The sequence below is a fragment of the Plenodomus lingam genome, assembly GCF_022343315.1.
Source record: "Plenodomus lingam strain CAN1 chromosome Unknown contig_19, whole genome shotgun sequence".
In the NCBI taxonomy this organism is placed as follows: domain Eukaryota; kingdom Fungi; phylum Ascomycota; class Dothideomycetes; order Pleosporales; family Leptosphaeriaceae; genus Plenodomus; species Plenodomus lingam.
In genome coordinates, this window is record NW_027093936.1 from 500,494 (window position 1) to 520,288 (window position 19,795).

At 51.1% G+C, this 19,795-nt stretch overlaps 8 protein-coding genes across 8 annotated transcripts; 2 read left to right on the plus strand and 6 right to left on the minus strand.

The window, feature by feature from the left end:
* Positions 1-906: 906 nt before the first annotated feature.
* IAQ61_004186 (uncharacterized protein) lies at positions 907-1,989 on the plus strand (the record flags this gene model as incomplete). The annotated part of the gene is made up of 1 exon (XM_003838793.2): positions 907-1,989. One exon carries the CDS (start codon positions 907-909, stop codon positions 1,987-1,989), a length of 1,083 nt encoding a protein of 360 aa, XP_003838841.2.
* Positions 1,990-2,080: 91 nt separating this feature from the next.
* IAQ61_004187 (uncharacterized protein) lies at positions 2,081-2,803 on the minus strand (the record flags this gene model as incomplete). Its single annotated transcript, XM_066096238.1, has 2 exons — positions 2,081-2,146; positions 2,210-2,803. Coding segments are annotated over 2 exons (660 nt in total), but the record flags the coding sequence as incomplete, so codon positions are not given.
* A 474-nt stretch (positions 2,804-3,277) lies between these two features.
* Positions 3,278-5,557, minus strand: IAQ61_004188 (uncharacterized protein). The gene is made up of 3 exons (XM_003838795.2): positions 4,918-5,557; positions 3,680-4,762; positions 3,278-3,633 (listed from the first exon to the last, which is right to left on the minus strand). The coding sequence occupies exons 1-3, from the start codon at positions 5,065-5,067 to the stop codon at positions 3,481-3,483; spliced, it is 1,386 nt and encodes a 461-aa protein (XP_003838843.2). The 5' UTR covers positions 5,068-5,557; the 3' UTR covers positions 3,278-3,480.
* A 416-nt stretch (positions 5,558-5,973) lies between these two features.
* Positions 5,974-7,235, minus strand: SNU13 (RNA binding protein snu13). Its single transcript, XM_003838796.2, has 3 exons — positions 7,146-7,235; positions 6,987-7,082; positions 5,974-6,895 (listed from the first exon to the last, which is right to left on the minus strand). The coding sequence occupies exons 1-3, from the start codon at positions 7,162-7,164 to the stop codon at positions 6,633-6,635; spliced, it is 378 nt and encodes a 125-aa protein (XP_003838844.1). The 5' UTR covers positions 7,165-7,235; the 3' UTR covers positions 5,974-6,632.
* Positions 7,236-7,490: 255 nt separating this feature from the next.
* Positions 7,491-9,845, minus strand: IAQ61_004190 (uncharacterized protein). Its single transcript, XM_003838797.2, has 3 exons — positions 9,060-9,845; positions 8,205-8,982; positions 7,491-8,086 (listed from the first exon to the last, which is right to left on the minus strand). Exons 1-3 carry the CDS (start codon positions 9,431-9,433, stop codon positions 7,919-7,921), a joined length of 1,320 nt encoding a protein of 439 aa, XP_003838845.1. The 5' UTR covers positions 9,434-9,845; the 3' UTR covers positions 7,491-7,918.
* Positions 9,846-10,275: 430 nt separating this feature from the next.
* Positions 10,276-14,024, minus strand: IAQ61_004191 (uncharacterized protein). Its single transcript, XM_003838798.2, has 6 exons — positions 13,469-14,024; positions 13,183-13,412; positions 12,814-13,122; positions 11,361-12,764; positions 10,749-11,306; positions 10,276-10,694 (listed from the first exon to the last, which is right to left on the minus strand). Exons 1-6 carry the CDS (start codon positions 13,662-13,664, stop codon positions 10,464-10,466), a joined length of 2,928 nt encoding a protein of 975 aa, XP_003838846.1. The 5' UTR covers positions 13,665-14,024; the 3' UTR covers positions 10,276-10,463.
* A 1,628-nt stretch (positions 14,025-15,652) lies between these two features.
* Positions 15,653-15,925, plus strand: IAQ61_004192 (uncharacterized protein; the record flags this gene model as incomplete). The annotated part of the gene is made up of 1 exon (XM_066096239.1): positions 15,653-15,925. The coding sequence occupies one exon, from the start codon at positions 15,653-15,655 to the stop codon at positions 15,923-15,925; it is 273 nt and encodes a 90-aa protein (XP_065953557.1).
* Positions 15,926-17,018: 1,093 nt separating this feature from the next.
* On the minus strand, positions 17,019-19,787 carry IAQ61_004193 (uncharacterized protein; the record flags this gene model as incomplete). The annotated part of the gene is made up of 4 exons (XM_066096240.1): positions 17,019-17,522; positions 17,574-19,582; positions 19,661-19,713; positions 19,774-19,787. The coding sequence occupies 4 exons, from the start codon at positions 19,785-19,787 to the stop codon at positions 17,019-17,021; spliced, it is 2,580 nt and encodes an 859-aa protein (XP_065953558.1).
* Between the last annotated feature and the right edge of the window lie 8 nt (positions 19,788-19,795).

The following is a 19,795-nucleotide window of genomic DNA, read 5'->3' on the forward strand; positions in this document are numbered from 1 at the left end:
GTCGCTGTATGACGTGGATGAGCCAAGCGTCATGTTCACAAGTGACAACCTTGGTCTGTCTTATGTATCCAGTCAGTCACGTGCTCAACGGTCGTAAATGCAACGAATCCAAAAATATCCGCTCAGAGAGAATGTATTATTTCACAAGCTTCACCATTTCCACCAGACGTTACATGCAAGATGATCTGGGTCCCCTCAACGTTGCCAGCAAATAGTTTGCAACAGATGGCACAAGCATAAGCATAATGAATGGTACTTTAACCACCGGCTACCGGTACCGTAACCGACTTACACATGGACAATATCTGTAAATCCCAGGTGCCAATCCTACCATTAAACAACATGCGCCGCCATGCTTTATATTATCGTAAAACCCCTCATGAAAATATCCACTCACCTACATACTACCATCTGTATACATACATGTATACATACATACATACATACAAACACTCACCCCTGTAGCACCAGCATCTAGCGATTGAAACAACCACCACAACCCTGATTGGTAGTTCCAGATCCACGGCTTAAAACCTCCGCTTCCCCCCCCCCTCCCCCGTCTAGAAACGAACACAATACACACTTACCTCCATTGGCACAACTCCCCTTGGCTAATATAAAAATAACGAACAAACACCCTGTGTAAAACACTCGCGCACCCCAAACATTGCTGAAAACAGAGAATCATCCGGGAGGGTCTCGCCACTCATCTCACAGCTTAGATCCGTTCATGCATGTTTTGTTTATAGTGGTGGAAAGGGGAGCGGGGAAGGGGGGGTGGCTACTATAACTTTGCTTGACAGTTGCTTGTTTGGATTTTAGGGCCATGGGACGCAGTATCATCTTCTTACTATAAGAGTCCGGTATCCGCACAAACGTGGGAAAAGATCTTGTTTGACACAACGCATGTCCATGCCTGTAACCATGCTTCCCTTGGTCGTCTTCGCCCTCGCTGGCCTCGCTGGCCTTGCAACCGCCCGCAGCCTCCCACCAACCTCTGGCCTACACTCGCGACAATCCAGCCCGCTCCCCCGCAATTTCTCCTGGACCTCCTCCAATGTGCTCGTGACGCCTAAAAATGACGACCGCAACGTCGCAGGCATCAAAGACCCGTCCATCATCCAGCACAATGGCGTATACCACGTCTTCGCCAGCACGGCCAAAGAAGCCGGCTACAGTCTCGTCTACTTCAACTTCACCGACTTTGCTGCCGCAAACCGCGCACCCTTCTTCTACCTTGATCAGTCGGCTATTGGGACGGGGTACCGGGCAGCACCACAGGTGTTTTACTTTGCACCACAGAAACTCTGGTATCTCATCTATCAGAATGGCAATGCCGCATACAGCACGAATGCAGACATAAGCAATCCAGCTGGGTGGACGGCGCCCAAAGTTTTCTATCCAAACGGCACGCCAGCCATTATCCAGGAGGGGCTTACGAATCCGCAGCAAGGATATTGGGTTGACATGTGGGTGATCTGCGACGACAAAGACTGCCATTTGTTTTCGTCGGATGATAACGGGAGGCTGTATCGCAGTCAAACGGCTGTTGGCAAATTCCCAGAAGGAATGAGCGAACCGGTTATTGCAAAGCAGGACCAGAAGAATGATTTGTTTGAGGCGGCCACTGTGTACTCGGTGGGCGCATCTAGTTACCTACTATTGGTCGAGTGCATCGGCGCTGGGGAGTCACCTGGTGGAATGAGATATTTCCGTTCGTGGACATCCAACAGTCTGTCTGGGGAGTGGGCTCCGCTTGCTGCTACACAGCAGAATCCTTTCATGGGCGAGGCAAATGTCAAGTTTGCGGATGGTCAGAAGTGGACTAGGAGTATCAGCCATGGAGAGATCATTCGGTCTGACGTGGACCAAAAGCTGAAGATCCCAACATCAGGACTTAGATTCATGTACCAAGGTATCGATCCTGCAGCGAGTGCAACATACAATGCGCTCCCGTGGAAGCTGGGTCTTTTGACCCAAGACGCATAGACAGGCTTATTGCAGCATCTTAGGAAAGACTGGGACTCGTAGGCCTATATGCAGATTATTGAACAGGAATCTACAAAGTGTCTTTGGAATGCTAGCCGTTGAAGTAGGTCTTCTCGATATCGACACCTAGTACCAACGCAAAAGTCCCGATTAAGAGCTACTCAAACGTCAGCCGCTGTAGATCTTGCAATGCTGTACCTGAATATGTTCAATCACTCACCAAAGCAGTTAATCCCATGATCAACATCACTTCCCATCCGCCCGTGAGCGTCTTTCCCCTTAGTAGTCGTCTTTGAATTCTCCAGAACCTAGCAGCCCCAACAAGCAGTACCACAATCGCTGTAGCAATGAACACGGCGCTCAGACGGCCTCCAATGACATAGAATCCATATCGCGGATTTGGTGTCGCAGAACGCTGGAGATGATATAGCTGCGCGATGATGACCCCCGTCATGACAAGAATGAGGGACGTGCGGAGGTAGGCGAGGAAGGTGCGCTCGAGTGCTACTTGCATGTCAGCAATGACAGCAGCCTCCAGACTGAAGACATTCATCCTACCCAAGTGATCTCTGTATGCACCCTCCTCTAGGGAAGGACATACATGTCTTGTCCAAAATGTCACCATCGGACTATACCAGCGCGGCACTCTCACAGACGACCTCACACTTCGTGCACAAATCTCACATGTATCTGGTGATTCGCGCTGCATGTACGGTAATGTTGCATGTGGGTTCTCACCTGTTGGAGATTGGAATGAAGAGGATTCGGTCATGGATGGAGATGTGAGAAGACTTTCCAGGCGATTGACAAATGCCTAGGCATCTTGTAAGACATGGAAAGATTGGGAAACGAGTCAGTGAGTGTGGAGGGAGCAAACGGCATGCCGCCCCGATGCTGGGTGAAAAGGTGGGTATTAGCGTTCTTTTAGCGCGATGCTGTAGCCAATTGAGAGAGACGAATATTTGAAGTTGTTCCTAAATTCTCGCTGTAGCCTATTAGCAGAGCAGGACGGCCATTTTAGCTAGAGCGTTACATTCAACGCTGTACGTTGTATCATTACCGACATCCCTTGCTATTGTCACTACAGTTGTTTTGTAGCCTGTCTTACGCGGTAGAACTTTTGTTACCCCCGAGTGCGTCTACTACACTGTCCTTGATACCTACTTCACCACCTACTTTAATACCGCGATGCATCAATGCCAATAGATCGCGATATCGAGCTGGGTATGAAGGTGGGTATCGACATACCATTGACTCATAAGATACCTAGGGGTTAGTACCATGGCTTGTTGTCGACATGCAAGGGAGCTTTTATCGATTGTCATCGGTTGGTCTCGGGCCGTCGGCACAGTGCTTCGGATATGGCAGCGATAGGGTTACATCTTCACCGCAGTGGATGGAGACAAGGCTCACACAGTAATTGGTTATATTCTTTTACGTGTTGTCATATACTGCCTGTGGTCAGGTTCTCAGTACTAAAGACCAGTTTCCCTACTTCATGAATTTGCTAGCCATGTTGAGCAGTCCACCGAGACCACCAGAGCTGGCCCCACTGCCTCCACCACTAGCATTGCCTTTGAGGTAGAACTTGAGCGCCATCTGAGCGGCTTGTGCAATAGCATCTTGCTTTGTGGCTCCAGGATCCTGATATTGTTAACATACATGTCTTCAACGCAGTATTTGTACCTACAGTCTTGCCCTCTTTCTGCTGCTTATCAAACAGTTGCGCAGCCTGCCCCATAGCCATACCGATGAATTGGTTTTGGCCACCCTTGGCATCCTCGCTGCTACCACCCTGATACATCTTCAATGCTTGCATGGCAGCAGCAGCGGCCACGTTATTCGAGCTGGCTTGCTGACCACCCTCTTGACCGCTTCCGTTGCCATAGAACTTTTCGTGCTGGCGGACGGCATCGTCTTCGTCGACATCCTCATCCTTCAGCTTATCCTTCTTCCCAGAAAGCATGCCGAGAGCCATGCTGAACAGGTTCGAGTCGCCGGCATCGCCAGCTGATGAGGAAGCATGCTTGGCTGCATCGGAGAACTCGTCCGAGCCACCGTAGCCAGCATAGCTGCCCCCTCCGTATGAAGAAGGCTGGCCGCCCTGATGTTGGCCTTGACCTCCGCCATAGCCTCCTGAGCCGCCGCTGCTGTGGCCTGACGGGCGGTCGTTGTGGCTGTCATGTCCACCAGAGGGACGGTCACCATAGCCACTGGACTCCTGACGTCGCTCATCACCTCCATATCCTCCGCTGGGGCGATCATCTTGACGTGAGCCCCCGTATCCGCCAGAAGGACGGTCGCCATACCCACTAGATTCTTGACGTCGATCATCGCCACCACCATAACCCCCACTGGGGCGGTCATCCTGACGTGAGCCTCCATACCCACCTTGACTTCCGCTACCATATCCACCGCTCTCCTGGCGTCTCTCCTCTCCGTATCCCCCTCCTCCACCACCCCCGTGACGCTGCTCGCCATACTCCTCTTTTCTGTCGTTTCCGCCCCCACCAAAGCCACCTTCTTGAGTCCTGCCTCCACCATATTGTTCCTGTCGTCCCCCAGCGTACTGCTCTTGATTACTGCCACCGTAACCGGCTCCCTGGCGATCGTCCTGGCCATAGCCGTCGTTACGTCGCTCACCAGCACCATAACCGCCTTGCCCACCTTCTCCACGACGCTCGTCATCTCGGCCACCGCCGTAGCCTCCAGAGTTTCCGTACTCGCGGCGATCGTCGTTATAAGACATTGTGAGGATGATACTTAATTTTCCCTATTTGGGAATGTCAGAAGAATAGAGTCTATCATGTGAGATGTAGCAATTGCTGCAAAGCTGATGGTCTTGGTGCCCCCTAACACCATCCAAAGCCCCGCGCAGCCATCGACTAAAAAGTATGATTTGTACAGAGGATGCTGAGATTGGCTTACAAGATATGGATAGACTATGAGAAGATCGATATGAGCTGCGTTGATTGAAGTGAAGAGATCAGAGGCCGAAGTGCGGCTGGAGCAGCTTGTGCGCTCATCCAAGTGCCCCCCTACCCCTCCTCCATGCCTACCGTTACCGGTACCCCACATCGGTGACGTACCCCTGCACCATGTGTCAAGCTTCACATGCTGTAATTCCAGGTTACAGACAAGGCGTCACTGTAACTGCAGAATGGTTTAAAGCTGCTAGCTACGAGATATCAGCGTAGCTGTATCGACTCTTGGAACAATGCATTGTCATTGTCGTGAGTGAGTGAGATCTGCAACTCCTGACTTGACTGCAGACTGAGCACCCTGGGAACCCAATATTGAAGCAACCAAGTATGGGCGTAATTCCAAGTTCAAAGGCCTCATATTCAGCTTAATTAAATAGCCAGGATGCAGTCATATTAGAAGTCATTCGCTGGTATTCGCTGAGTGCGCAGTGGCAGTCCCCCCCTTGAGTCTCACTACTTAACCAGACTCATGCTTCTAAGACTTCAAGCCTCAAGTCCCCCAAACCTTTCATTAGCCCCTAAGGAATCCCAACATAAAGTTTGTATGTCGCAGTAAGAGAAATATACGAGTACCCATCAGACCCAGCAGCAACCTACGCTTCCCATTCCATCCCATCCCATTCCCATCCAGCACCGCATCCACTTTTACAACACCACTTACCAACCCCAATCCCACCTGTCACATACATTTCAACACAGAAACAAAAAATGCACAGCACCTTCATACCCACAGATAAACTACCATACTAGCCCCAATTCCACGCACTCAAGCATCATACGGCATTCCCCGAATCAGAAATTAATACATCGCACCACGGCGACATGTGAATGCGTATACGTCTCTGCACAGAGCCAGCATACTTCAGCGCTATTATGTCATGGTATGCGGAAATACCACTGTGTATACTAAATAGCCAATGGCATCAGCTTCACCCGCAGAACCACACAATGTGCTCTTATGGACAGGATAATGGTAAAATTGACCTGCATAGTATCATAACAATTGCCCAACCCCTCGCCCATCTCAAAACTATCTCACACATAACCGCAAGAACACCATACACGAAACATGAACCTCTCACCTCACCCAGACATAGAATAACAACCGTGCATGTACAAAATATCATTTGTATTTGAAAACATGTAAAAGCTACGCCATCCCAATGAACCAAAGCCCCCTATACGCCCTTGCCCGTCCTCGTATATTTGCTACTTTTTCTTTTACTTGAAGTCCCTCTCTTGGCTGTGAGAAACCCTCCGCCAACAATGCATGCTCGAGGGTAGTCTGACGCCTTTTGACAAACAAACGACGTGGTTTAATCCTTTTTTTCCCGATGAAGAGGGGGTGGGGGTTGTTTTTTTCCGTAGCGTAGGCGGGGCTTACATGCAACAACACTTGCTACAAAATGGAAAGTAAAAACCACGGAAAAAAAGTAGTGGGTATAGAGCCTCTCTGGGGTGATACCTATTCGACACACGCACACGCACAAAGACACATACGTTCTGCCCGACCCCCTTCTCTTGAAACCCCAGGCTCCCCCATGCTGAAACAAAACCGCCACATTTCTTCTGCCACACGAGCCCATGTCCTTTAAACAGTGAAAGCACGCAGACTGCTCGTTTTCCGCTCGATTTTTTTTTGATTGAAAAGAGGGGCTTTCACATAGCCAATCTCTCAACGGCATTCTTTATGCTCCTGATCTGACCGCCCAAATCACTAGCCTCGTTCGTTGTAATGCTAGCTGCAATGACAGGGCGACTGACACCACAGGCGCGTCCGAGCGCCATTTTGCTGGGGACGTAGATAAACGGCACGTTTTTATCTTCGCATAGCAGCGGGAGGTGGAGAAGGATCGCGAGAGGAGACGTGTCGCTTGCGAGGATGATGAGCTCGGATATGCCGCGGTTCAACGTCTTGGTCGCTGTACATATTTTCTCGTTAGAAAGGCTTTGTTTTTTTGCGCGCATACAGCTTGGACATTCTGGGAGGAGGGGAAGCTCAGTCTCTCTCACCTTCGTTGGCGCCCTTGCGGATTTGGCGGTAGTGAGTCGCTTGTTGGACAAGGTCTAGGAGCTGTTGCGCGAGAGCTTCATCGGCAATGGGCCAGGCTGCAGAGCTACTTGTAAGCGTTGGAACATCAAGAGGGAAAGAGGGGGAAGGAACAAACGTACCGGCACTATCGGCAGACATGTCTAAGTATGTATCGGGAGTTTGCGATCGACCTAGAGGCAAGCGCGCGTATGGGGATGGTGCGATTGTAGATGCGGAATTGCTTTACGGGACAGGTAGATTTTTTTTGGAGTTGAGCCCTGCAAGCGGAGTCTTGGCGCTGCGTGATCACGTGAGTATCGGGAAACTGTCTACGGATGCTTCCTTCCACTTCTGCCAAGAACTGCGTGCTCATCGCCATTAGTATGCACCTAACATGGCTTTCTTCATGCACGATCCTCATAGAACAGCAAGTCTACCGTAAACGAGTAGAACCAAACATAGATATACGAAGCATGCAGTCGCCGTCCCAAACCAAAAAAAGGCCCTTACATACATCTACCCTAATCTATACAATACAGTACCGCAATACCCCTCTCGCCGACAACAAGCTACCTATCTCAAGTCCAGATAGCAAGAGCAAGTAATCCGTCCCTATACATAGACCTTGCTTTTCTCTTCAACATCACTCAAGCTTAACGTCTAACGTTTCTTCCTCGGACGCTCTACTCCCCCTCCCAAAATAAAAAAACTTGAACATGTCTTGAACTCCGAGTTACAAAATCAAAAAGAAATGGGCAAAAAAAAAAGAGAAAAATAACTCCCATATATGCAGCAGGATCGATGGAAGAGGAGAGGAGCATCATCAACAAGACGCTCCAGTTACGAACTTTGATGAGCGGTTTGAAATGGCAAATTCGCCCAAGGATTGACCAAGAGGGTGATGAATCTCCACCTAGTTGGAGTGAATCTTTTTAATCTTATTCACACCCTCATACAGCGCCCGATCGACCGCCGCAGCCACTGTCAGCGTCCCGCCAATGACCGCGCAAAGGCCAACGAGAAAGCCAGAGAACGTCTTCTCGCGCATTTCGCGGTTGATGACCTTCATCGGCGAGATGTCCTAAGTCTCTTAGTCAGCAAAAAGAAGAAAACCCCTTGTTGGGTATGCATGTGCCAAAAATATCTCAACTCTCGCTCGCAAAAGGACAACATGGAGTGTAGGAGTGAAGAAAACTTACATAGGAGAAGAAGACACCTGGAATGCCGCCCCTGGCGTGGATTCTCTCCTTGTGGCCTTCCTTCTCATCGCTACCGCCCTGGAGGCTCCTCTTGTGACTAGTGACGGAGTACTGGTGTGTCTCGATGCTGCCCTTGTTTACGGAGTGAATGGTGGTGCCGAGAAGGTCGTCGTACCCGCCGGAACTGGAGCCATCGGCACTCTTTTCCCAGCCGAGGGGCAGATAGGCAGTGGACACGACTTTGATAAAGTACATGTAGTTGAACGCCTTCTCGTCGGTGCGCTGTTCCGTGTGGTCGAGCGGGTTGACGTGGTGGTTTGTCCATCCGCCCGGACCGGTGGCCATGTGTTTCTTGGCCATGTCCTGGACCACAGCCTGACTGAGCTGAGGACCGAATCGCAGGTGATGAATCTTGTGGGTAAAGGTGTGTGCGTACTCGTCCCTGAAGTAATTCTCAAGATCGTGCACGTGCAGGTTGCCGTTCGAAAACGACTTTCCAGGCGCAATGTGGAAGTTTCCCACAACCTTGTTCACCTTGATACTGCCTTCGAGACGGCAACCTTCCTGGCGTTGTTCGTCAAGGTGCTCGGCATAATGTTCGCGCTCACATTGCTCCACACCCTCACCACGGCCAAAGGACCATGATATAGAGGCGTATGCATCCCGGACTTCGTCGCACGTGTTACAGCAACCGTGCTTTATGGCGTTCGTTGGCGGAGGAGCGCCATAGCAGTTACCACAGTATGAGGGATCAAGGTGAGAGGCCTCGTCTTGGTGCCTTTTGAAGACGTCAGCTCCTATCATTCGCCCCATCACTATCGCACAATCAAGGAATTCACAAAAAAAGATACTCACAAGTCCAGCGGCTTAGCGTCAATCACCTTGCTGCCATCAACCTCCGGGCTCAGTCGCACCTTATTGATACCATGTGTAATGCCCATCTGCAATTCCCCAGACACATCCATGACATCGAGCGTCAGCAGCTCGCACGGCATCCGTGGGAACGTAATGTTCAGACTGATCTCCATGCGCTCGCCCCTGCCTTTATCCACAATCAACTCCGGGCGAACCGTCACTCTCCTGTAATCCGCCCACTCTCCCCATGTTAACCAGAAGATGACCACCAAGCTCACCAGCGTCACGATACCACCAGATGTTGTGCGCACGCGCGCATCTTCCACCGTCTTGGTAAAGGCATCGAGCCGTGTAAAGCGGGACTTGGCCGGCATGTTGGCGGGGGGAGGCTACCGCTGCAGGGTAGAAGACGTCAAGTTTCTTTGACGCGTGATGGGAAAGGCGGCGAGGAGAGAACACCGAGTGTTTGCAGTCAGAGAAACCAACGAGAGTGAGACCACGGTGGTGAAGGCTAGATCAGAAACGTGTCTCGGTGGCCGTTTCGGAGCGTGGAGTGTGAGCTCCAGAAGAGAGGGCTTTGGGATTCGTGAACAACAGGTAGAGGGCAGACCGATTGCGCGTTGCAATTGCTTTGACTGTGCTGGCGAGAAGATAGCGCAAAAGGGAATAAGTAATGCAGCACGTCTTCAGTGCAAGAGCCGAAGTATCATTGTACAGAAAAGAAGAGTGAAATATAGAGCACAAATAGTCACGGCGCGGGCTGCTACATCTCGGCTGAACTAAAGGACACGATACCGATACATAGCTCGAGGTACGGCTGGGACGAGGCGATTCCCTGTCTGTCTAGTCCCAATTGGGAAGGCGTGCGTGTTTGCACGTGTGAGGCCATGGATTCAGGAAAACAGCCTTGCAGAGCTATTTTGTAAATCAGACGCTCTGCTCAAAGGTAGAACTTGGTCGTTTTACAATAATACTACAGACCTTAATCTTTGTTTTATAGATACTTACGGGTATCGGAAGTCATACTAACAGGTTCTGAGCGTACATAATCTGAGTAATATTAGTAATAACGCTACTATATATGTACTATCAAACCACATCGTGGCGCGCCCATTACAAACCATTTTGCACTAGTACTAGGTTAATGTTGATATATCAACACCACGCTCGATACCCACCTCACTACCTACCTCAATACCGCGAGATATCAATATATCGCCATAGATATCCATGTATCGCGACATCGACGTTGGCATCAAGCTGGGTATTGACACATTGCGATATCGAGACAAGGATGAACATAGGTTATAGGTATTAGGAATAAGTGTTATGCGACGTCTGCTATTTTCAAGTGCCCGCTGCGTCTATACTTTGCTCCATACAACTCCACTCGCGACGACAGCCCTACTGAGCGAGCACGTTCCTCAACATGCTATTGAAGCCTTCATTCAGCTTGTACAACTCCACAATCGGCGGCTTCTTCGGCTCTCCCGCTTTTCTCCTCAGCTTCTCTGCTGCGCGAGCCCTGTTCTTGCGCTCTGCCTCGATGGGGTCGGCAATATCTGCATCGTCTCCATCTTCCGATGCATCAGAGTCGCTGACATCGTCGTCAAGCTCCAAGTCCTGGAGGTCCATCTGAGGATGGGTTAGTGCTCCGAGAGTGCAGTTGGAATAGAGGAAAACACCTACCGCGTTGAGCCCAAAATCACTCGATTTGAAGCCGGCGATGCCACCCATCAGCGTGTCTGGCTCGTTGCCGCCACTTGCCATTTTTTGCCTCGTCTTGTCGCTGTGCCACTTCTTCCTCGCCATCTGCCACTTGATCAAACTATTGATCTCACGAATCGCCTTGTCCTTATCGATGATGCCTGATTCCAGTCCACCCTGGAATAGCGCATTCATGTCAAGCTTGCCGCCACCACCAGGCCCATGACGCAAGAAGTCGAGAATGCCCTCTAGCCAGCCCATCAGCTGGTCGAATAGGCCATTATCGTGCTTATGTACTTCGTGGACAAACTTGTAAAAATTGTCCTCGTGTCGTGCGCACAAATCAATAAAGGCTTGCACGGTTTGATTGGGATCCGCCGAGACTTCTTGTCGCTGACATGCCTCAATGGTTCTGATGGTGTCGTCCACGAACAGAGCAAAGTCGGTGATACTGTTGTACACGTTCGCAGACTTGTAGACGCGGACGAGTGGCTCGTAGAAGATGGTAAACAAGTCTCTGAACAGCTGTAGTGTCGTAGGCTATAACAGGACGTTAGCATTCGATCTACATGTTCCTTACTTGTAAATACCTACCTCTTCGATAATCTGAAGCATCATAAGCTTATCCCGCTGTCGCAAACAAAGCTTCAGATACTGCTTCAGGTGAGCGAAAAGCTCGGCGCCCGAGCGCATTTCTTTCTCGACCTGAGCCGCATTGTTAGTATTCAAGCTGATGTTGCTGCGGCGACTCGTCGTTCTACTCAACCGACGAGAGCTCACATTTTCGACCGCGTTGGTCCACGCAACATAAGCATTGAACACCTTCTCTACTTGTTGGGAGCTCAACTCCGGCTCGAAGTATTCAGATCTTAATATGGTAACGACAACGTCGACATTATCACTCTGAGCTTCTTCGCGAATCAACTGCTTGACGTTTTCGTCTGCTTTAACGTAAGCTTGGATCTTGGCACAAAGCACATCGTCCTTTATCCTGGTCGATCCAAGCGTGTCTATCGTCTTCTGCACTGAGTTGATACCATCGTTAATGGCCATGCCGAAGATTCGCTGCAGTAATGATCGAGCACCGAAAGGCTGGGCTAAGAAAAGGTCGAGTACGCCGCTCATCACTGCTGCAGGGTTTGCGATTCGAATGACGTTCTTGAGCACACCATAGGGAACAAGTGAATGTATCCGTTTTGCTTGTGCAAACAATTCAGGAGAATTGTCTTCTGCCAAGAACAGATGGTAGATGGTAGCTGCCACCTCGATTCGGAGCCATTCGGCAAACTTCTGGTATTCTGGCTTGAGCTCCGCAATGCTGTTCTTGATCCTGATTTCTTGAAACAGATTCGTCAGGCCGTTACTCTCGACAATTTCTCTCCTGAACTTCTCCATGTGGATATCGAGTTCTGCTGCTCTTTGCCGCGCCACCTCGTAGAATTGCCTCTGCTCTTCTATGCGCTTCTTGTCCATTTCTTCTCTCCGGTGAATATCTTCCATCTCCTCCTCGTTCAATTCAATGTGGTCATGCGTCAAGAACTCGGTCATAGCATGCGAGGATGCGATGCGCTCATTGTTGAGGAACGAGCGAAGGAAGGCTCGGAGGGAAACTCGCTGTTCTTCGCGGTACAACCTTCGGGACGCTTTGTAGGCTGAATACTCCCCAGAAGCTCTTGGAGATTTTCTGCCCAGAGAAGTCTGCGAAGCATTGCGCTTGTGACCACCACCAAAAATGTAGCTTCGGAGGCCACCTCCGCCACTGCTCTCTTGCGGTTCTGGGGGCGGTCCCTGGGTTGACTCGGACGAGATGGAGCTCACGTCGTCATCATCCACGCTTGTTTGTAGGAGACCATCCTTCTTGTTCTTGCGAGGCAGTGGGGTGAGAACTTTGCCTGGGAGCTCAAGGCGAATTCGCTTGTGCAATTGGACAAAGTCGGCGTATCGGCGACCAATGTAGAAGTCCTTACCTCCACCTTGTTTGACCCGTATGAGATACTCCTATATCTCTGTCAGCCATACTCATCATCATAGTGCCATGTTCACCTACTGCGTGTGTGTGATAGCGCAGATGCTTCTTGACGGATGTAGTCCTAACGCCCGCAACGTTGACATCCCAGCCGTTTATGAAGTGCCCACTCGGCTCGTTCATGGTCAAACCAGTCTCATTTGCCTGTCGATCAACAATCTCCATTTCCGCAAAGCGTATCCGCTCCTCATATCCAGACGCCGTCGGGATACCCGAGACCATCATGAGCTCCACCAGCTTGTGAGCCTTGAGCGCCAGCTTCCTCCGTTTTGTTTCCTCTAGCCGATCTTCTGATGAGGAGATGTCCTTGCTGGCAAAAGATTCGAGGAACTACGGTAGGACCTGTGTCAGCACGACGCCCCTCTCCAGGCAGATTTTGGCCAAACATACAACTTGAAGCTTGTCCTGCCAGAATTCCTTCTCCTTGGCCTTGTCTAGAAATGGAAAGTTGCGCACATGGTGTACAAAGATGTAGCGCAAGAGGGGGAGTTCAGAGTCTTCGGGCGCGACTTCGCCTGCGTCGGAGCGAAAGGGTGCGCCAAAGCGCCTGAGAGCAGTTGGTGAGGAGAGCTCAGAGATTTCATATTTTGTCTGCTCAGAAATGAGTTCGCGCTTGAGGTCTGTCCAAAGCATTAGCATGAGGGTTTGGGCGCCCACGCTTGGCTATCCCACTCACAATGTTCCTGCTTGCCAGTCAAGACGGACCCTTCTGGCGGCACCGACGTCTTGGAGAAGGTTGTGTCATTGCGCGAGATGGTGGGCCGCTGTAGCGGCTCGCCAAAATTCTTCACCGAAGGCTGGACGTCCATCGTGGTCGGCTCAGTGACACCGTTGAGGGTGATGGCGGGCGGGGTGTTGGCGTTGGCGGACATGATGCAGGTGGGTGTGTGTGATGGAGTCCAAGCCCAAGCTACTCTAGAACGGCGCGCGACCCAAGAGATTGAAGAGCGATTTGACAAGAGTCAAACGATGGGCGGCCGCTCCAGGTATTTTGTCTGACAGCCTGCTCTGCCCAGGAACAAAGTAACACGGTCAAACCAAGGACGCGTGTTGGATGACGCCGAAGCACGTCCCGTTACCTAGCCGTGGCTGTTGCTGAGGCTCAAGTCTGAGGACGATCTGGGGTATGCAGGCACGACGACGATCACTGCTGACTGGTGGGCGTGTGATCTGGTAGTCTTACTCTACGGGCTGCCAGTCGTACAATGCACCGCCGCTTCTTGACCCCAAACTGGCCGGATGCGATACTGGTCAGCACTCGGCAAGAGAAGGCGCGTAAGAAGTGTGGCGGCACGTAATGTTGCGTCATGGGCCAATGGCGCAGTCCTCAGCAAGCCCCACGTTGTCTACCACCGTACTGTGTACGCTTTCCTGGGGCGAGGCTATGAAAAGCACAGCATCTTGCCTCTCTTGGCCAATAAGTTCCGCATCCATTGCATCCCATGCTCATTATGCATGGAGTGCGTGTATCTCGCATCCACCCATGTAACATATAATATACTACGACGGGGACATTCATGGTGGGTGGGTGTTGTGCTTTGCGAGCTGCCCCTCATTCGCTCTACTGGCCTAAAACAGTCGTGCTAGCATAGCAAGGAGCATGACTGGGCGCCTTACTCCTTTGAGTGAGCAAAACCCAGGTTATTTATTGCCTCTACCAATTACAATTGCTTACCCAATTCGCTTTACCACTGCTAGCACGACTGTTGTCGGCCACTTGGTATCATCTCAGTCACGATGCTTGATATATATAGTATAGCAACAAGATTAGCAATATACACGCAGTACTTGTACAATCCTTGCAGCTTGCTCTTCTTGTTTACCACTACAACATGTCGAAGTTGTAAGGAAATCCGCCTCCTCATTACCACCTTGCGAGTCTCCACTTCCCTTGATATCGCGATATATTAATATCTCTCAATAACCACCTTGTCATGGATGAAGCATTCTAGCCAACAGCCAAAAAAAACAGCTCAGAAATGCTTGTCCATAATCCCATCCACCCTCCCTATCCAGCACAAGAAAACAAGACCGACGCACACACAAAACCAAATCCAAAAAGTCCGTGTAGGTATGTATGTATGATTGCTTAGTACAGCCAGACACGTGTGTAGAACTGGCGAGTTTTTTTCTTTCTAGCAAAGTGAGGATACATTACATCACTATGCTTAGCGGCCACGTTGCATTTGTATACTTGAGATCAATGCGTAACTCAAAAAGGGTAGCACCATGACACGTATCTTCAGCATGTGGTTTGTACATGCACATTATGAACCGCATCTAACATACCCATGAACAAGCAGAGAGCGCAGGGTTGCGGATTGTGTACGCACAACTTGTCTGTTGCACCAAACTTGCGCAGAGGTAGTGGCAATACAAGAACTAGCTATCATCACCATAACAAATGCAACCACCTACGAGATCTGTCTTGGCAAGTACCGATCCTTGGTGTGACTCTTGCTCGCCAGTTTATACGGTATCTCACATGTACATGTCCCACAGGGTTTTCTGTCTTCATTCAAACGCTTTATTTTAGTTCTACTTTATATAGATCTGAGAAGTGTGATTGTGGAAGAAGTATTGATTGAAGCTATTCTGCAGAGAAAGAAATGACTATATGCTGCGTCACGCGTTAGATGATCAGGATACAATAAACCCTCCACCGCTATCAACGCCAGACTGGCGATGCTTGCCCAACATGAGCATCGCCGTTTCCCTCCGACACTTTATCGATCATCTCCCCACCCCTGGTCGGTCATCCGCCACACAAAAAACATAGCAAATCTATGGTTTCTTCTGAAATCCAATCTTCAAATTTTTTGGCGACTGTCACAACAGTCAGTAAGTCTGCGGAAAGTAGATGGGTGAACATACGATTGCCAAACCATTCTCCAACTGGATCCCGGACCAGCCCACCGACGCCCACGGCCACCCAGACGAAGCCAGCGTGAAGTTGTTCCTCCTAGCGTATGCGGGCCTGCCGCCGCAAGAACGCAACGCCCGAGGGCACAATTCGGGGCCAGACGCCTGGTCTTTCACCACAGCGATAGATAGCCCTTTCCTTAATTGGTCGCGGCGCCCTGAGGGGGCGTACCCTGATCTGACTGTATCAATGAATCCAAGTCAGCCATGAAAAGAAACCGCAAGATAGACCTCTGGCATCAGAAGGGGGAAAAATGAAAGCTTACCGAGCCGTTCGACGAACCGCCGTGGAGGTAGTGAATGCTCTTAGAATATTCATCATAGCCACAGCATATCAAGACGTGATCGAATCGTCCAACCGCATCCAGCTTTCGAGCATCGAAGGCGAAGAAAAGTGTGTACGGGAAAGCGGCGAGATGGGAGAGAACGATGGAATATCAGAAATGTGCATTGTGAGATAGATGTTGCAGAGCTGCGACGCCAGGGACATGAAACGGACTGAATGTCGTGACTTTGCAAGTTGTGTGTAGGAGAAGAGAAGAGAAGACGAAGGAAAGTCAGAGATTGCGCGATTATATGCTGTGTGTTTACCATGGCACCTGCTACACCTATGGACGTGGTTGCCGTCACGACCACTGGCGGTTTCCCCTGCCCCGGGTTCGTGTGAAGGGTTCAAGGAGACTGCTACCGTGCCGGGTGCGGCCAAGCCTAGCGTAAACTGACGTGGTAGAGGTGTTTGTCACTTCCAAGGCAACTTGTGTCCGATGCTGGGTGTAAAGGAATGGTGACTTATCTTCTCTGCCAAAGGTCCCTCAGGAGCTCCCTATGTACGATACTCCATGTCCATCCGCTCCATTCCCCCTCCTCCCTCCAGACCCCCCCACACGCCCCTCCCACTACACATCCATCTCCAATCACTACTCTCACCACATCACCGCTCTCCCAACACGGCAAAGTATACTCGCATTCTGTGTATTCAGACTTAGCTACAATATACATGGGAGACCCAGACGCAGTTGACAGCACAGGCTACATGTGTATATGTATGACAACCCCGGAGGGGAGAGAATACATCTTGTAAATGAACAGAAAAACAACAACGCCCATGTCGCCTGTGAACCGTGACCAAAGGACTGAAAGATGCAAAAAATCATACAGTCTTAGATGGGACAGTTTGGCGAGAAAAAAAGCCCACTTGCCTACCGACGCCTCGGACGCCCTGCAGCCTACACAACTCGTTTTTGGGCGTTTTTCGGGATGCCGCCCTGGGAACCCAGTGACGTTTCAATCAATGACCAGCATGCTTAATAGTTGAGTTCACCACTGCCACCTGCACCCACTGCATCGAGGTCTTCATAGCTCTTGATCGATCGACCTTGCACGGATTGCACGGGGCCAGGACCGCCTTCACCGTACCGCTGAGGACCCTGCCTGTTGCCGCCACGGGGAGGTGTCAGCCGTCCATTGATGCCGGCAGGACGAGGGCGTCCATCACGAGGCTGCCTGTCGTACGGTCCTGCGCGGCTATTGAACCGATGTCCACCACGTCGCATCGGGCCGGAACGATCGTCGTGCACAGCATTCGGATCCCAATTGCCACCCATGGCGGGGTTGAAGAGAGCACCGAGACTCATGCCGTTTTGCATTCCGCTATTGGGGCCCATGCCCATGTTGGCTAGATTGAAGCCTCGTGGAGTGCCAGTGGCTTGGACGTGGTTGCCCATGGGGAAGTGCCCATTGCTATTTGCGTCGCTGCGAGAGGGAGCAATGTGTGCCGGATCGACAACATAGCTGTTGACAAGTCGAAGCTGGAGTTTGTTAGTTTATGCCATCATCACTGCCCTCCACCATCAACTTACGTCCTTCTCCAACTTCTCAAGCCACTCTGGGTGACGTTTTTCGACGTGCTTACGCCAGAAATGTTGCCCCTTGAACAGCTTGGTACACTCTGGAACCTTGCAACGCCATTTCGACTCATCTTCCTGCTTCACGTATTTCGACATCTCGTCCTCGATAGCTTCCTCCAGAGGCTTCCCGCCTAGCTTTCTGATGTCAACATTTTCCGGTTCTAATAGTTGCAGTAGCTTCTCCTCATATGTCTTGACCCAGTTGAAGGCTCTCTGCAATTGCTGTTGGTTTTTAGTACTCAGCTTGACAAGGGGTTTCCTCTCTTGCACAGGGCTTCCCTCGTCATTCTCCCCGTCGCCAGAAGATTCTTGCTTTCTATATGGGAACGGTTCACCCAAAGCAGTGGCTCTAGCGGTAGCCTTTGCAGCCGTGGTCAAGCTGGCACGGGGGCGACGAAGATGACCTCCAGCACACTTGCGAATAAGCTCGTGGACTGAGTCACTCTCGAAAACACAGAAGAAACAGAAGTTGTAGACCCTCCGAAGGTACTCAATGAGCAAGTCGAGCTTCTTCTTCTTAGCCAGAAGCTCCTCGTCGTCGACTTCATCATCATAGGCACCATCCTCCTCCTCCATAGTCTGATCCTCTCCCTCCTCGAGGTCTTCGTGCTCGCGTTCCTTCTTGATCGGAGCTGGGGCATTTGCAGGAGGCTGCAGCCAGCCCTTGGAGCGAAGGTCCTCGACGCGTTGTTCAATCTTGCTAACACCGTCAACATCACCAAATTCTTCTTCGTGGCTCGCTTTCAGGTCGTTATCAAGCTTCCGTACCAGGCGCTCAGCAAGCTCGAGATCACGTTCAATCCTCTCAGGAGCAGAGAATAGATCCCACAGGGCCTTCTTACGGGGGGCAGCAGGCGGCTCGTGAATACCCACATGGCAAGTGAAATTACCTCGCACTTCATCATTTACAGTCTTTCCATTCAAGGCTTCAAGCGCCTTCTGCGCAGTTGACAGGGAGGCCTCGGGCACTTCAGGCTTGTCCTCGACAGCTCCATCATCGTTGTCATCTTGGCGTGCGTCGCCACGATCGTCGATAGCCATGGGTTGCTCGTCACTCGGGTTGAGTATGACCCAGCCGATGCGGTGACACTTTTTGAGGGGATTGGGATCGCTGAGGCTGAGCCACTTGAAGCCACCGGGACCTTCGCCTAGATGCTCCTTACAGAACTCTTCTACCTTTTCACGGTTGACGGTAGGCGCAATCGTCTTGATTAGTAGCGTGGGTTGGAAGGCGGATTCATCGCGAATCTCACCACCTTTGCAGGGCAGCAGATCTCCTACGCCCAAGACTTCATTGGCAGCAGTGGTCTCGCCCTCCTCCTTCTCCACAATACCCCCAGCGCCGTTCGAATCGTTCTTGTAGATGCCCTCGAGCGTAAATTCGTCATAATAACCCTCCTCCAGCTGGCGCTCCCAGTCAGTGTAGATGTTGTGGCGGTAATTCCGCAGCTTTTCCTTGAAGGCGAGGTCGTAGTCAGGATCGTAGCGCTCCTTGAACCATTCCTCGCCTTTATGCTTGTCAACAAAATGTTTGGCCATTTGCACCTGCAGCTTCTCCTTGTATTCGTCGTATGCAGCCTGAATCTGCTCGCGCTCCTTTGTGCGCTCTTCGCGGGCCTCGCGATCGCCCTTGAGGACTGGCTTGCGACCGCCGTTTTTGGCACGCTCCTTCTCCTCCTTCATGACTTGCTCGACGCGCCACCACTCAGCAAAGTAATTGAAACCAACTTGATATTCCAGGTTCATCGGGTTTGTGATCGGGTTCGTCGTAAAGGTCGGTGCGAAGCTGTCCTGGCCTGGAACGTAGCGATCGATGCCAGCCTGCAGTGGCGGAGGCGAGGAACGTCGTCTGCCGCCATCGCGACGTGGGCCATCGTAATCGCGTGCTCGATCTGGCTGATAGCGATCAATGTTCTGGGGCGAGCGTGAGCGACGTCGGGGAGCTCTGCGGTCTCCTGGGCCTACGGTTCTCGTCAGTCATACTGTTCTGCATCGAGACAGAAGTTGTTCTGGTCTGCTGTGACCTTGTTGAAACCTACCAGGAGAGCGTCGTCGGTACGCGTCGGCCGGCGGCCTAGAGTCCTCGTGCGTCCTGCTAGATTCGTCAGCACTGGATGACAGTCTGCACAGAAAGCGAGCATGACAAACGTACATGTAGGAGTCCATTGCGTTGG